The sequence below is a fragment of the Buteo buteo genome, chromosome 12 (assembly GCF_964188355.1).
Source record: "Buteo buteo chromosome 12, bButBut1.hap1.1, whole genome shotgun sequence".
In the NCBI taxonomy this organism is placed as follows: domain Eukaryota; kingdom Metazoa; phylum Chordata; class Aves; order Accipitriformes; family Accipitridae; genus Buteo; species Buteo buteo.
Genome location: NC_134182.1, coordinates 13,481,384 through 13,498,728, shown reverse-complemented (window position 1 = coordinate 13,498,728; position 17,345 = coordinate 13,481,384). Strand labels below are relative to the sequence as shown.

At 43.9% G+C, this 17,345-nt stretch overlaps 1 protein-coding gene across 1 annotated transcript; it reads left to right on the top strand.

Moving 5' to 3' along the window:
• The first annotated feature begins 537 nt into the window (after positions 1-537).
• UTP25 (UTP25 small subunit processome component) lies at positions 538-16,411 on the top strand. The gene is made up of 12 exons (XM_075042765.1): positions 538-679; positions 2,143-2,182; positions 3,397-3,640; positions 4,423-4,629; positions 6,763-6,851; positions 8,225-8,635; positions 9,698-9,917; positions 11,966-12,168; positions 13,418-13,600; positions 14,261-14,373; positions 14,791-15,036; positions 15,856-16,411. Exons 1-12 carry the CDS (start codon positions 579-581, stop codon positions 16,100-16,102), a joined length of 2,304 nt encoding a protein of 767 aa, XP_074898866.1. The 5' UTR covers positions 538-578; the 3' UTR covers positions 16,103-16,411.
• Positions 16,412-17,345: the final 934 nt, after the last annotated feature.

The following is a 17,345-nucleotide window of genomic DNA, read 5'->3' as shown; positions in this document are numbered from 1 at the left end:
CGTAGCGGCCGCCCCTTCAGCTGGCGGGGATCGACGGAAGGCCGCGGGGAGCGTGAACCGTGCCTGGGGCTGCCCTCGGGCCCCGCAGAGCGACCTCGGCCCCGGCCGCCGGCGGGAGCGGGGCGGCGGCCCGCGTGGCCGGCGTCCAGTCCGCCCCCCTGCCGCCCCCGGCCATCACGACGGCCACGCCACTGCGACGGCGGCGGCGGAAGCGCCCCACGGCCGGCCCGAAGCTCCCGGTCACGGCGCGCGCTTTCGGGGCGCTGTGGCTTTCGAGAGCAATCCGGGACAAACAGCCCCTGCCGGTAGTTTGACCGCCCCGGCGAGGCTGGCAGCCATAGCCGCCCGCCGCGGGACGCTCCCACCTCCTCCGCCACACGCCAGCCCGCGGCCCCGCCTATCTCCGGGCGCCGCTTAAGCCAACGGCGGAAGGCGCGACAGCCGCCCCGGCGTCGCCGGGGAGACGCGGGTACCGCCGCGGGGCCCCACCCGGTCCCGCCCGCCCGGCCTGCCGTCCGGCAGCGTGCCGTAAAGCGCGGCGGAGCGCCCCACGTGGGTGGGTGGGCGCCGGGGCCGGCATGGGGAAGCGGCGGGGCGGGCGGGAGCTGCTGCGCAGCCTGAGCAAGAAGCAGAAGAAGCACCTGCGGGAGTTCGGGGAGGAGCACCCTTTCTACGACAAGTGAGTGCCGGGGCGGGCGGGCTCCGAGCGGCCACCCGCCCCGGGATCCGCCGGGCGCAGCGTGCGGGAGGCCCCGAGCGGGAGCCCCGATCGCCTCGGCCGGCCTTCCCCTTCCCCGAGCCGGGCCGCTCCGTTCCGCCGGGGACTGCGCCGGGCGGCCGTGGGGGGCCCGCGGCCCCCGGCGCGGGATCGGCTGCCCCGGGGCTCCGGGCCCGAGTAGCCCCGCTCAGCCCGGGGCGGGCCCGGGCAGCGGCTGCTGCCGCTCATGCCTTCCCTGGGCTCCTGAGGGGAGGAGGGGAGCCGCATCGGCGCCTTGCGCTGCCGCTCCCGAGCTCGAAATGTCGAAAGAAGACGGGAAGGCGGGGAGCCTGGGCTCGGATTTGCTTGCAACAAACGCCGCCAGGTCTTCTTGTGCAGCCCGGAGGCTGCCGTGAGAAGCGGGAGAGCGGAGGAGCGAGTTAGGGTCCAGCTCGGAGACCGGGCCGGTCCCTTGGCTTCCCGGGGCTCCAGCTTTCCCCCTGTTGCTCTGCGGCCCTTTCTGGTCTGGCAAGGGCTGCGGACATACAGCGCAGAAGGTCTCGTGTGGGAAGAACGGTGGCTTTCTCGGCGGGATGCCCCTCTGTCAAAAAGGGCACCGTACTTTTGGACCCCCATGTAAACTTGCGAGGACTGAGCAGCTTTGTCCAGATGCTGTGTCGTTTGGTGCTGCTGTAAAGTCTTAGAAGCCTGCGAGGAAGACGCCGTCGGGTCACCTGTTCAGTTTTAACGTTATGTGCCCTTAGTAGCAGGCAGATAACGTTAAGGTCTGTTATTTGTGTGTAGCCCGGAACCCCCCTCCCCTCCCCAGCGTGTGTGGCTTGGGGTGGAAGGCAGAGTCCCGGCCTGCCGGGGAGCAGTGTCTGGTCCCCCCCTTTGCAGTGACACTCCGTCCCGCTCAAGGCTCTGCATCTTTTTGAAAGAGTTGAGATTAGTTTAAGCCCAGCTTGTACAGTGTCTTGTTTGCAGAACTGCAGTCCCAATGCTGGTTAATTAATGCTGTTTTTTCTGTAGTATCTGTCTTTCTCCCACTTCACAGATCAGTATTTCCTGCTAGAGGTAGGCTCTTGCTCTGGCTAACTTTGTTGTACAAACTACCCTTGTCGTTAGCTTTCTTAGGTTCTTTTTAACAGCTCATCTTCTGATTAAAGCCAGATTCTACTTTAAAACATTTCGCTTCTTGATCAGTTACAACGCTTGAGCATTTAGGCTTCACATATGGAGTGTAGCATCACCTGAGAAGGTGAGCTCTCAGGGTAAGTGCCAAGTCTGTTTTCTTAGGGAAGATTGTGTGATTCGTTGGGTTTAAGCTTTCTTTTAACTTCTCTAAGACTTGTGTAACTCATCAATTCCTTCTCCCCCTGATCTCTTTCATCCTGTGTATAGCAAGATTGACAGAGTAAGATATTTCAGTGCTTTCTTTTCAGGGTTTCTGGAAGACCAGAAGCAACTCAAATCTGTGAACTGGTAATATGTTTTTATTTCTTCCTTACTTTCATCTTTGTGTAGTTCAGTGAAGTGAAACACTTACCATTTCATGTTACCAAGTTATTCAGGCTGATTAAGATTTTCCCTTTAGAAAACCTGTGTTTAAGAGAAAAAAATGAACAAGGTTTTTGTGTGGCTCTGAATTGTTCTCTACAGTGTCTAACTCAAAACTGTAATACTATGAGAGGGCAGAAGCAGCAGGCAACACTGTAGCTCTTCATGGGTTTTTTGCATATTACTTAGTCACAGTGAAAAGTAAATCATGCTTTAAGTTGTTTTAATAATGTTAATAAACTTAGTGTTGCACGAGTTAGGAGATGTTTTGTTCTCTGTTGAATGAAGGATATATTAATGCTCATTCCTCTTCTTCAGATTGCCAATGCTTTACTTCTCTTTCAGTCGGGATTTGGTGACCTCCTTTCATCATCAGATTAATAAAAAGCTTCAAAGTTTCAGTGTGGAAAAAATAATTATTCTGGTTCATTTTTTTCCTTTAGCAATTTTGTGCATTAATATCGTATTTACTGCTTTTTTTCCTTTGGGGGCCAAAAGGAACTAAGAGAGGAGTAAATGGTGCTGTGCTTATACTCCTGGTTTCACTATAATTTTGCCCATAACCTGGCAGGCTGTCATTGGCTTGTGCGAGCCTGAGACAGAACTGGCTTGGAGTCTGGTTTGTTTGAAGCTTAGAGCTTTACAGCAGAGCCAAACCTGACCGACTCCCCAGTGATCTATTGTCAACTGATGGCTATTTCACTTACCTTCTTGAGAGCCAGAAGCATTTTCAGTGTGTTCTGTCCCTTGTGTGCGTGCTGTGTGCCCAGCAATTTTTGCTCTGTGTTGGGTTTCCTTAGGAAAATCCAGTGCCAGTTCACTAAATGCCTTGTCTGTGGACATCAAGGGTACTCACTCACCTGAGACTGAAAGAACCAAATTTTGCGGCGCTCTAAGTCAAATCAGTGCATAATGAGGCACTTTGGCCTAAGTCTACCAAGATGATTTCAAAATCCACATGGAGGAATCCAGCATAACTATTTGTGTAAAATGGCAATTTTTGAAAAATGCTATTGCATCTGCATAAGGGTAGGACGGGAGAGGGAAAACATAACATTGGAACTAGAGATGAGGGTATTTGCCTGCTGCCTAGTAGAGTGTTACTGTTGTTGCTGTTACACTTGCATTTTCCCTTCCAGTCTGAGAATTCTGATAAATCGAGCGCAGAAAGCGATTCAGAAACTGAAGTGGAACAGGTCTCTGTATATCATAAGCTCCTGGCTACCCTGAAGACCTCTCCTGAGTCTGAGAGTGAGGAAGATGAAAGTGAATCAGAAGAAGCTGGGGAAAGTGAGGCAGAAGTGGACAGTGAAGGGTCCCAGGAGACTGGAGAAGTAGATGGAGGTGGAGAAGATAAGAATGATGTACCAGAGCAGGAAAAAGGTAGTCTGTCTTTTCCCATGCTTTGGTAAATGTTGTTTCAGTTAGAAAGTTTGAATAATGTATGTTTTTAGCCAGGATCCTGGTGTAGACTGGCTTGTTGGCTGGGTGCTCTTCTGGCTTGGAGACTCTGTTGCTCCATTGCCTCTGCGTGGGTGGGAGCAGCAGCTGCTGAAGGATTTAGCAGGGGAGAGGGAAGCTGTGCTCATTTTCCGGCAGACAGCCCACTGCTTCTTCCTCAGATGTTGTTTGTGCGGCAGCACAGAGGAAATCCACATGGAGCAGCATACCAGGGGTTCTCACCCACTCATGGGAGACGCAAGCTGTTCTCTCGCACAGCATCTGGCTTGGCTGCTGCCACCGAGAGGAGGGAAAGGTTTGCCTTGTAGCAGAGGAAAGAATATGTAAATTGGAAGGAAACCTCCTCCTTTATGACAAGGCATCTTCATTCATGAAGTCTGCAAAGAAATTCTGGGAGAGAGAAGTCAACTTTTTATTATTTTCAGTTATTTGGGGTCTTTGGAAACTAAAATTTATATTCCCCAAATGTATTTCCCCAGAGAAAATTAAAGAAATAACCTGTGTTGTGTATTGCATAACATTTGGCATGCTAGCCAAAAGTCGTCTTTACTGTAGAATACAAGGCCCACTTCTATCTTTTTGGATAGAGTATTGGGAGAAAAAAAATTGGTAACTCAAAGGGACAAAGTAGCTAGCAAGAGGTAGCTATAAACACTAACTTTTCCAGGAGAATATAACCCATTTCTCTCTCTAACAATTCACAGCTACAGACACAGCAGAGCAGACACTTGGGCAGGAGCAGGCTGATGGCGCAGATACCTCTTGTGACCCAAGTCATGGAGTAATTGAGGAGTTTACTGATGTGAAACACGAATCTGAATTTAGCTTGGAAACCAATTTCATGGAAGAGGAGAGTGGAGATTGCAATACAGATAAGAGAGACAGCAATTCTTCACAAGTTTTTTCAGAAGGTAAAACACAGTATGTTTATGTTTAGTGATCTGTCTCTAGAGGAGTATCTGTAAATGTGTAAATTATCAAACACCCTAATGATACGCTGTATAGCTTCTGAGTTCTTCCACTACGTTATTCATTGTATTGACCACATATGATCTGGGTCCATAAGGGACGCTTAATGCTAATGCAGATGTCTAGCTGAACCATTTGTTTTCTGTAGCCCCTGTGGACTGGGATTCGTGTCTAGTTTCTGTTATGACTGATAAAGCTTGAAATATCAGGAACTAGAAATGTGTGTGGAGGGTGTTATCTTATTCTGTTGCTTTAAGAGTAGTTTAAAAAGCTAGTGTAATGTGAAGGGCCCTGCAAACCTGTGCTTGACTATGGAAGATATTCTTGGCACAGACAGCACAGGAGATAATCACAAAGCTGACCTGTGAGGGCATCCTTCACAACTCAGTGGAGTTAGAGGTGAGATTCTGGGAAGCTTGGGGCAGCCACAGTAATTTAGACAAATGCTCAGGGCTCTCTGAATTTTGAAGGTTATGCAGAGAAGCCTGACTGCACCAGGATCGGGAGGGCGTGAGGCATCAGTGGAGCATCTGTGTGGTATCTTTTAAGGGTGTAGCCCAGAATCTCAATGCTGCAGTGTGCTGATGGATGCAATCTGAGCTCCAGTGTTGGAGTCATCCCACCATGTGTACTACAAATAACTGTGTGCACGGGTATGTGATCGTTCAGTGATATGCCACACATTGGCACTTGCAGAGCTTCTATTCGTTTTTCGTGCTCTGTGGTTTTAATATCAGATGGCATAGTTTGAGAGAGAGAAATACATTTGTAGCATCCATAGTGATGCTGGCTTGTCATCTTGGAGCAGCAGCTGACATTAGATCTGGGAGGCAGCCTAGCTGATACATGAAATGTGTGGAAGCATCAAAGGGCCATGTGATAGAAAAAACAGCTCGTTCTTGTTACCATGAGAATATTACTTAGGCTGTTGGCATTGCATTTTAATGAGAACCGTAGCTCTCCAACTGCATGCTAAGTATCCTAACAGCTTTGTTCAACCTATAAATGATGCACTACTTTTCAGTGGGTTCCCGTAGCTCGGAAGTGGCTTTATAATCTATCACAAAAAATAAGTCTCCTAAGATAGCAGGGAGGGGGATGAATTTCTACTCTGGTCCTGAGGTCACTAGAATTCCCGAAAATGCTTCACATTATTCCCTCTACCTTATCTGACAAATGCTGGAATCAGTAAAACTCAGCTAAAGAGAGAGCCTGTATTACAATTAAATGATATTCTATTCATTTGCATTGCTGGGAAGATTTTCTCAGCAGTGTCATGATTAGCAAATGTCTTGACTTTTGCCTGGATAACTTGTATGTGACTAGATATCCGTTGGCAAGCACTAGTGGTCTCTAATTAGTTTTCTTTATGCAGTGAGTGCTGCTGTGCTGCAAGCGGTATACAGGGCTTGGAGCTTTGCATGTGACTTTGTGCATGCCAGTGTCTTTGAATATAATATGATTTTACAGTTCCTTGCCTCTCCTTTTCTTTGCAAAAAGAATGCTGATTAAATAAATCAGACTTTTGTTCACTTCAGGCAATTTTTGCCTCCCTTCCCCAAAACCCACCTAATCTTACTCTGCTTTATCACAAACTGTGTTCATATCAATGGCCAAAGATGCAAAGCCCTGGGCAAAATTGTTTATAAATTAAGAAGGGCAGTAAGTTCACTTGGGTCTTTACTATTGACAGCCTATTTTACCTGCAAGGGACGGATGTGCCAAAGCTTAAGGCAGAAAATTGCCACAATGTTTTCTACTACATATTGCTTTCCTGTCCAACATTTGTTTTGTGACTGAAAGTTCTAGTACTTCCATAAGTGCTTCTTTCTCTCTCTTTTTTTTTTTTTTTTTTTTTTTTTGAAAGCAATCTGTCAAATCTGTTCTCTCTGTTCTTGTAGAGAGAATTTGGCATCCTTTCTCTCATCTCTAACTGCTTTGAAATAACTAGTTTTAACTGTGGTGTTGGCCAGCATGGAAACTGTTTGTCTCATTTGCAAATCCTTTCTGAAACTTGCTTCCTGTATTAGCTACAATAGTTCTCAGGATATTTTTGTTGTTGTTGTCATAAATAGATCCATTTAAACAGCACATGGATAAAGAACTTGAAGAAAAAGAAGTAGAAAAAATGTCTACGCTTCCTAAAAGTTCAAGTCAAAGCAAGGTAACAGTGTTCTGTAGCCATCCAGAGATCCTGAAGATGCCTGGATTAAAATAATTCCTTTTTTATATGAGTGAAGTAGATTCATAATTGTTATTAGCTGTTGGGAGTGGAATTGTCAAGATTTTGTCACTGTGTTGTTGCTGAAGTGTTTTTGTCACTTAGTGCTGAGCAAGAGTTGAAATCTACAGTTTGCTCTCATGTGGGCATATGGTGACACATGTGAAAAACATAGCTTTAGAGTTTGTCCCAGACCCACAGGTTTAGTACTCTTGACACCAGGTAGAAACAGGGCTGGTTTCTGAGTGGTAACAGCACTATGCCAGGCATGTGCTCTGCAGCTGAACTTGTGAGGTGACCATGTACAGTACTTGTTATGCACTTTCACGTTCTTGCTTCAAGATGGCTGTATCTCTGTACACACTTACAAGCTGGTAAAGGGGAATTTAATACTTAGATTGTTAATACTGGAAATAATAGGTGAATTACAGTACCAGAAAACCAAAACCAGAAAACCTCATTGCTTGAGAGAGAATATTGGTTTTCAAAATACTCATTTTTAGACAAACCTTTGCTTCCTAACTTTTTTACATCTGATTTTGTTTTGGAGAGTTGCCTAGCATTCTGGTCAGCCATATGCTGAGTGACATTCATTGGAAGATATCCAATGGTTAGTCAGTCAGAGAGAAAGCTGTGATTTTTTTAAATTTTATTTTATTTTTTTCCTTTTTGTAATATGGTGGCCAAAAATGCCAGTGCCACCTGAAGCAATGCATTGATGTATCTTTGCTTAACTTGGTGTAGCTACTTGATGGAGATAGATAGGGACAACTTGCATGGCAGAAGGCTTAATGTTTAGGATTTTCCCCTACTACACCGATAGCTTTTGCCGTCGAAATTAGACAGACTCCCAACAAGATTGCATTTAGTAACTGATTCACAACATCTGGGTTTAGTTCCTGATGGGTTTTTGTTTTCATTTTTAAACGAAGTACATACCTTAGTGCGGCTGATCTATAAGCGTAGTTGGACTCCAGGGTTCTCATCTTGTCCCTGGTTTGTGCCACTAATTTGCTGGATGGGTTAGGCAGAAATGACATCCTTCTTCCTCAGTTTTCTCATCTGTAAAATGAGGACAGTTTTAGACACATCACTGCAAAATACATCCAGATCTACTGAGCTCAAGTTTATTGTTGTTTACCCTGGCAGATTCTAAAAGAAATTGCATATTGAAAAAAAGGTTTCAACTTGTATTATGAAAAGATAATTTCTGAAATTTCATGAGCTTGATTAAACTGCCAGCTGTGGTGATGTGCTTTTAAGTGTACTAAGTTTGGTAGATCTGACTTCTCTTTGGTTTTGGTCTTTTTTTTCAGTGGCCAAGGTTGGGCCAACTAACTTTTTCTTCGACTTTGGAGAAACATAAAACTTTGAAAGTAGACAAAGAAGTTGATGTGAAACAGCTTTATCTTCACAAGCCTTTAGAATCCACTTGGCCAAAAGTGAATAAACAATTTCTGTCTTCAGTCAACAAACCAAGCGATCCCTCTTTTACTCCGTTACAAAGAGAGCTCTTCTGTATCATGAATACATACCGGGACTTGTTCTATCCGGAAAGAAATGCTTTAACAAATGGAGAAGAAATCCGGCATGCTTACTGCTTGCATGCCTTGAACCATGTTCTGAAGGCAAATGCCCAGGTGCTCAGCAACAATGCCAAACGAAGAGACCAAAAGCCAGGGACTGACAATGACGTCTACAGGGATCAGGGGCTCACTAGACCTAAGGTAAGAGAGCTTTGTTACTGTGATTCCCCCATACCCACCCTGGCTGTCCAGCCAGGCTGTATAAACATTCTGGTCGTTTATCCAGAACTACTTTTGTTGCTGCTCTCTCACATGACATGTTCCTGGGCATGTGTGTTTCCACATCCCCTTTATCGTGCCTGGAAGTCATCTGCCATGGCCAGGGCAAATACACTGCGAGAAGCAGTGAGCGCAGGGTTGTTAGCCAGCCTGTTTCTGTGCTGAGCTATGAGTTTCTTTTCTTTGTCTCCCTATCACTACACACTGACACGTTGCCTTTCCCTGCTTCCATTTCTAAATCTACTGGTACAGAAAGGTGCCTCCACATCAGTCTTCAGTATTAGTGCAGGTAGTGTAGGCTGTCACCCAATGTGGGATGTCCCAGAAATTTTTTTTGTCCTTAGGCACTTGTAAGGACTTGCCTGCATGGAAGGATCTCTCTGTACCTGGGAGACGTCAGGGAATCCCAGTCTCATTGTCAAGGCCACCTGTCATAGTTGGTGGAGCGGGCCTCAAACTAAGACTCCCTGGATTCACAGCACCCTCTAGTTGATAACCAGGTGGATTCAGCTAGGGCTAGCCTGTCACTGGTGGTGCCAACTACCCGTTGAATGATTTCAAAGTTGGGTTTCAGTGTTTGCTGCACGTCTGGCAAATGCCTTTTGTTTCTGTGTTGACTCCCCAGTTAGATGTTTATATTTCAGAGTGCTGTTCCAGGAGCCAGCTGTTGACCCTGTGTATTGTGGGAGCTCTTGCTTGCTTGGGGGATAGGGAGAACAGGAGAACATGCTTAATTTTCAGTTCCCCTGTAATGGTACCCTGGGTGTGAGATAGGGAACCAAACTGAGCTGCTGGCCAGTACCTGTTCATGAGCACACTGTGTCCCAGTGCATCCTCCCTCCTTGCTGCATGTCAGAATTGTTTTGCTTTGATTGTTGGGGTGCCCCGTGGGGGCAGATGTAAGTCAAAAAAATTACTTAACGTACAGTTAACTGAGTGTTCATATTTTATGGGTTACTCTGTTGTAACTGTTGATCTACGCAGGTACTGATGATAGTGCCCTTCAGGGAATGTGCTTTGCGAATTGTGCATATTTTCATCAGTCTTCTTGAAGTGAATGACAAAAGAAAAATAGATGTAAGTAATAAAAAGCGTTTCAAAGGGGAGTTTGGCTCTGACCCAGAAGAGAAGCCCCCCAACCTGAAAAGACCTGAAGATTATGAAGCCGTCTTTGCTGGCAACATTGACGACCATTTCAGAATTGGTAACGACCTACTGAACAGATGATTTTTAGCTTGTAAAGAACTGAGAAGTAACAAATTCTTCCTAAATGTCTAGGAGCTATCAGGGCTGGAAGTTCTGGTGAGACTCTAGGCTCTGTGGTATTCATGCTGGTTTTGCACTGGCAACTTGGATTTTTCTGGAAGTCTTTCTTGCCTTACCAGAACTTGAAGAGAAAATACAAAAGTAAGGATTTTCACATCAAGTTCAGAATCACTTAAAATGCAATGATTGCTTTATTGTAGCAGGACTGCCCACACCTCACTTTAAAGAGGATAGCCATGGTTATGCCGCAAAGTCTTTCATGTTATTAAAAAAAAAATATCTTTTGGGTTTAATCAGCCTATTCACAATGTCTCTTGTAATCAGTAATGGTTGGAACAAAATTAAAGGTCAGTACTGAGCAAAGCGGTTTTCTACTGTGCTGCCCATTGTTTTCATGAAAGCAAAGAGGTAGCCAGCAAGTAGGACTGTTGGACAAGCAGCACATTTGAGACTATTTCATAATATTGTAATCTCATGCTGTTTTAGTAACTCGGTATGCAGAGAAATAGCTAGTGGCTTGGTTCCTGGAACTGCCATCATGAGTAGGCAGTTTTTCTAACTTAACTTGACAGATCAGAGGCTTTTGAAATTATTGCCCTGTGAAAGATAAATTGGCATCCCAAGAAATTTAATGATACAGTGGAAGATGCAAGCAGGTCCCACTCAGTCTTTCTTCCTTCCCCAGTGAATATCTCTCTGGCTAAGAGCATCTTACTTTCAGTAGCATAATAATTTTCCTTTCAGTCCTTTCCCATACCACAGTCTGTTTGATCTGCTTACGAGGTGTGGAGAAATGCTTGAAGAAACTTTCAGTGCTGTTACTTGCAGAAGCAAATCATAGAAGCAGAATAATTATTCTTTCTTACTGTGCCTCACACCCTGTTACTTCTGCACAAAGATCTAATTTAAAGCATATTTGTTATGCCTTACTAAAACCACCCTTTCACATCTTTAGACAGAAAAAAGACTTGATGTTGTTAAACTGTGTATATGCTGTGACAAGTGATATCTTCTTCCTGGAAATTCAACCAATTGTGCCTTTTTTTTCCTCCATTTTTATGATTGGGTTAAAATAGATAGCGGGAGGGGTCCTTATTGCTGTCTGTGTGAAATTCTTGCAAGTGCCTTCAGCTGTGCCCATGATAGTTGGCTTCACACAGAGATGGAGAGAAGTTGAATAGACACCTTTGTTGGGCAGACTGTAGTGGGTGGTTTGAATATGGTTCTGACTACCTGGATTTTTAAGAACAGAAAACTGGATCCTAGCAATGCTGCCATGTAGTTATGACACAGGTAACAAACTCCTCTGATTCCTTCCTTTTCCGTTCTTTAACATGAGAGGCGATGCATAAGCTAGTTTGGCATGTACACCGCAACATGTGGTGTGAGAAGCAGTGCCAGGGAAGGTGCAAGACTGGTCATGCTTTCAGTCATTGCAACATGAAGAACCTTTTCCTTTTGCATTTTATTAGCAACTCTTGTGGCCCTGTGAATAAAGGCAGTTTATAGTCAAGAGGTCCACACTGTATTTTTCATGACAGATTAAGGCAACAGTTACTATAGTACCTAATGGCAGAGGCTAACGTCTAGAATTTAGGGAGAAAGGAGTAGTTAATCATTTCTGCTTTTAATTTTTTTTCTTAAGTTCTCCAGCCCCCTTATCCCCCTTTTTAGCAGAAAATCACAAAAAATGTGTTTCAGTTAAAAAATGTTGTCCAGGCTATGAAAAATCTGGAAAAAAAGTACTACTGAAAGAGTTTGCCGAACTTCATGAAAATCTGCCAAATGCTTGTTAAATGGGGGTGGGGTGGGTAAGCACTTTTGAGGGAAAGAAGAGTTTCAGACAGATTGGATTCATCCAGCTATAATCGTTAGTATGTGTTAAGGGAGAGGAAATGTAGGGAGTTACTATTACCGAGGCTGCTGGAAGAATATGGTTGATAATTGACGTTAACTAAGAAAATGCTCTTGGTTGTTGTTGGACAGGGGTTGCGATTCTTCAAAAGAGTATGAGGCTATATGCACCATTTTACTCATCGGATATCATCATTGCCTCTCCCCTGGGTATGAGGACTATTATTGGCGCAGAGGGGGAGAAGAAGAGAGACTTTGATTTTCTATCATCAATAGAAATTCTCATAATTGATCAAGCAGATATTTACCTGATGCAGAACTGGGAACATGTTCTGGTGCGTTTTCCATATGTATTCATTTTTGTGTCATGCTGTGTCTTGTTAGTCTGACAGAACTTAGTTTTGGCAGTGAGCAGCATTGCTATTTTTTACTGACTTGATTCCAGACATGTATGCTTGTTCCTTTTCCTCCCTCCACCCTGATATTTTCCTTATACTAAGAATATTGTTTCTACAGATTTTGGTACTGTTCAGCAGCTGTTCGCTGTAAATCTTTGTATTTGGTGCTTTAGTGGCATATTTCATCAGAGATTTTTTTTTTTGACAGTTTTAATTATCTTGCAGCATGAGATAATGATGATTCCTTTAATCACATCTGGGAGAAAATATGCCAGCTGTCTGACTGCCCAATGTCTCAGATTGCAGCCATGTGAGGAATCTGTACAACCTAATTTGGGTTCCTCCAGAAAGCAATAGGAGCTGGTGCTTGTCTCTGGACAGGTAGACTGCAGAGATACTAAGCGTTAGTCATGTCTGAAGTTAAACAGTATGAAGATTTTCCTGTATGTGTAATGAAAATAGAGCTCTTGGATTGTGGCTAGTATGCAGTAGTATCCATGCGTTTTGGCTTTTGGTTAATAAAAGTTTTCAAGATTGAAAGGTTGGGGGTTTTTCCACATAGAAACACCTTTGAGGTACCTGGGCCAGGCATTCTGACAGCATGATGTTACTGTACATTTTGAATGAGCCCAGAAGGTGTATTATTTCCTGGGGAGTCCCAGGAAAAGCATGTCAGCCTACACGATATCCAAGGAGTGAGTGCCTGGAGTCTGTTTCCTGTTTTTTCCTTTGGGTGTGACTGCCTGCCATACCGTGGGGGTGGTGGCAGTCCTAAGCATCATTCAGTGAGGCCAAAATGAGGTGAATTTCTTCACTTGCACCCAAACTCTCCCTCAATATGATGGGAACTGCACTTGGGCTTCTTTTAGCTCAGAAACCTTGGGACCATTGTCTTTAATACAAACAAATCCATTATACTTGCCCCAAGGGAGAAGATTGGAAGCAAAGGTTACTGTTACTGATGACTAAAGAGATGGTAGCTTTCAGTTCTGTGGTGGGAAATCAAGTAAATTACTCTTGCTGTGGTCAATAAATTCCAGACAATCATGTCTTGGGACATCACTATTGTTTTATATTCTGTGCTGTCTTGCTTGTCCCTGCCCACTTTCTCACTGCAGTTAAGGCTCTTGCAGTCTGGGTGCAAGGCTGTCGGTCAGTAGCGATGTGTTTCCATCTCTCTGTGTAGCACCTGATGAAGCACATTAACCTGCTGCCTCTGGATTCCCATGGGGTAGACTTCTCCCGAGTGCGAATGCTGAATCTCAGTAACTGGTCCAAGTACTACCGCCAGACGCTGCTGTTCAGTGCTCTTCAGGATCCCCAGATTAACTCTGTCTTCAACAAACACTGCTTCAATTACGTGGGGCAGGTGAGTTCACAGATGAGGTGAAAGCCTTCTTTTAAATACTGGCATAAGGGAGGGGGAGAGGAACAGAAAACCCAACACATGGAAAAATTCCATAACTCAGTTGCAGAAAGACTGTCTGTGTGCCAGTCATTTCCATTACCCAAGTATTTCAGTCTGAATCTCCATGATGCTGCATGACAATTTCTAATGCTGTGCCAAAGGCATGAAGAACTAATCTTCTTGCAGCGATGCTTATTTGATCCTTTTCTTTTATGGGTAGCTGTTTCATGTCAGAAATCAGATTTTGTGTTTTCTTAATTTTAAACACACAAGTTATCTTGTTTTATTTATTTTGTCGTTAAATGGAGGGTTTGCCTGCGTCCTTTTTTTTTTTTTCTCTCCTACTGTATAAGAAGCACTAACTATTATTACTTTGAAAGAAACAGGAAAAGTAAAAACCTTAGCTGTCAATCTCAAATATATGTAAGTCAGGGCATAAGCAGTGGTCATGTATATTTAACAGATCTGGTATGTGTATACATGAATGTAGTTTTGTATTAGAGCTTTCTTAAAAACAGCCTTGTGCACTGCTGGGAAATGTGAGTTACAAGCCAAAAGCTGGCTGGAGTGTGGCTGCCTATGAAATGCTGCTTCCCTAAATGTCCTACTTTCTTCTTGCAGGTGGCCGTCCGCAACGTACCGCTCAGTGGCTCCATTAGCCACGTTGTGGTCCAGCTTCCTCATGTTTTTCGGAGGCTAGAAGCTGAAAATGTACCTTCTGTAATAGATACCAGGTACTCTGTGTTCCAGACTATTTTGCTATGCCTTAACGACTGCAATTGCAGATTTAGTTGAGCATACTGTTTGCAGAGCACAATGTGATTTTACCAGAGAAGTACGCCTTCCTTAGTCTTCAGATGCCGGCTGGGCTCTGCACAGGTGGAGGGGAATAGTGAACTTCTCCTTGCCAAAGGCACTGAAGAATAAAGTCTGGGAAAGGAATACCAGTCTCTACCATAACTGTGTAGTACTGACAAAGCCTTTGCCTTTTATCTTCTACACATGTAGAAATCCTATGAAGTTAGAGAAGGAAAAATGTAGCCAAAATCTTCTGTAGTCTGTTGTCTGATGATACTCCTGTTTGAAGTCATATCAGTATTGGAAAGCTAAATGTTAACTCTGGTTAAAACCTATTTGTTTTCTTAACTGAGGTTTCAGTTTTTCATCGACAAAGTTTTGCCGGAGTACCGCGATGCCATCATGTCACACACACTCATTTATGTTCCATCGTATTTTGACTATGTGCGTCTTCGAAATTACTTCAAGAAAGAGGAGCTGAATTTTACTCACATTTGTGAATACACTAAAAAGGCTGGCGTCTGCAGAGCAAGACGGTTCTTTCTTAAGGGAGAGAAGCAGTTTTTATTGTTCACTGAGCGCTTCCACTTTTACAAAAGGTGAATTGTGGACCAAGTTTTCCTTTGAGTTTCATGTGTGCTGTTTTGGAAGTAGAGTCTGACCTTAATGATAGATGGGCTATATTGCTTTTTGAATCTGTTGGATCTCTCTGAGGACTTCTTTGACTGCAGTAAGAGCTTTTCAGTTGACTTTAAAATTTTTGCATGTTGTCAGCAGTCCCTTGCAGAGACTCTAATACTCTGGTATGCACAGGGCTTTATTCAGGAATGGAAGCACTGCCAAGCTCCACTGGTGTCAGGACAGGATGATATAGCCTGCAAAATGGGGTTCATCATGCCTTTTATTTGTGTTCATTTGTGCCACAATAATTACATAAAATTCTGTAAAAGGGTATGTAATTGGTTCCATAATGCAATACAGCAAGCTGAGGCCACCTGGAGAATCCGCTATGTCCTGACTGGAGCTGTTCAGAAGTTCCGAATGGAACAGTTTTTTCTATTAGCAGAAGGTGTTTTGGCAAATATGAAAAGTTTCGCGAGGCTCAGTCTGATCAAGCTTCACTCTCTTAAAATCCAAGCCAAAGAGGCTGAATACTGCAGAAACTGGTGGTGGTGTGTACTTCAGAGGAAGTCATTTTGCCTGGCAGTTTTAGATATTCCCCCCCTGAAATTCCCCATCTGTGTTCAGCCTTCAGTCTATGACACAGGGTTGGTAGAGTTGAGCTACAACTAATGTGCGTTGAATTTAATGGAAGTTGGAAGAACTGAGATAAGATTGATGTTTTAACATGCACATTTTGTAAAAATGGGCAACAAAGTCACTTTTTTGTTTTTTTGTTTTTTTTTTTCCTGCTACAGGTATATGATAAAAGGCATTAGGAACCTCATTTTCTATGAGTTGCCAACCTACTCCCACTTCTACAGTGAGATTTGTAATATGATGAAGGCCACAGACAATGGAGTGGATGCTACTTGGACCTGTACTGTGCTATACTCCAAGTATGATGCTCAGAAATTGGCTGCAGTGGTTGGCATAGATCGCACAGCTCAAATGATACAGTCCAAGAAAAATGTGCACCTCTTTGTTACAGGAGAAAATGAATAAGTGATATTGCAGACTAGATGATTGGATGGACCTGGATTTTACTCCTAATGCACTTTCTGGTGTTGCTTTTTAAAAAAGTATTAAACTTTTTACTCCCTTTTACTAAATATTCTGTTGAAATTGTTAATATAGTATTTTGTGTTTCAGTACTTTGTCCAAGAAGAAATGAAAGATGTCATTCAAGAAAGCAGGGGTTGGGGGTTTCTTCTACATAGAAACAAAATCAGTCCAGAACTATTATTTTTGTATATTGAAAAACTCACTAGTCAGTAAAGATTGATGCTGTGATAAATAACTTTTGATTGGATTGCTTCACTTCATTTTCGGGTGTAGAAAACTCACCTTCTTTTATCAAAGGCAACATTTTCCTTTAATCTAGGGGAAAAAATGTGCCCAAGTATTAATGCAGTCACAATTCTGTAAGCCTTTGTAAGGAAGGTGCAGGTGAAGGCTCTTCAACACAAGTGTATTGTTGAATGAGAGTTAAACTTGCTTCAACTTGACAGTTGTGAAAATTGGAATCTGTGAATGTGCTGGGTTAGGAGCTATCGTTTTGCATTTTTTCCTGAGTGACCTAAATATCTCTTGCCTCCTATTTACAACAGCCCCTCTGGCTGGTCAGTTTTACCAGGGGTAAGTTTTTCCAAAGGAAAACAGTTGACCTTGGCAGGCCTGCCTAGCCCCACGATCACCAAAGCAGCGCTGCAGAGTACCATGCGGTACGGTTGCAAATACCTGTGGTCTCGTATCTCGCACCATGGGTGGGGTTGGGTGGGTTGGTTTGTTCTTTCCTCTTAATGGTTGCTTATGGACAGCATGGAAGTGTCATGGTGCTGCCTCTAATTTAAAAGTAGAGAGAACAGTTCTTGTAAGCATGTGCTAGGACTGCAGGAAGACTGTTCTGTGGAGGGGCAGGTGAGCCTTGCGTGAGCCCAAATACAAGACGGATACATCCATGGTGTGACAAGCTTTGACAGAGTTCTTGTCTGGGAGGCTTAAGTAAGTATACCAAAGTGAAATAAAATCCTTGAGTAGATGAGGCACATAACTTTAGCCAATTTTTTATCATATTCTTGATTTCTGTATTTGTCAGAGGCTGTGAACTCAGGTAGTAATTGAAGTCCTGAAATCATTTAGTAGACATGCAAATCCATGCAGTTTCTTGCTTTGCATTTTAAGTGATGATTTATGTTAATTTTATATACCGCTGCTGTAGCACACAAGAATTAAGAGCCAGCCACAG

Excerpts from the sequence above, each read along its gene's own strand:
- UTP25 (XM_075042765.1), top strand. The coding sequence starts at position 579 with ATGGGGAAGCGGCGGGGCGGGCGGGAGCTGCTGCGCAGCCTGAGCAAG. Across the intron at positions 2,183-3,396 it reads CAACTCAAATCTGTGAACTG|TCTGAGAATTCTGATAAATC; the intron begins GTAATATGTTTT and ends TTTCCCTTCCAG. Across the intron at positions 15,037-15,855 it reads CGCTTCCACTTTTACAAAAG|GTATATGATAAAAGGCATTA; the intron begins GTGAATTGTGGA and ends TTCCTGCTACAG.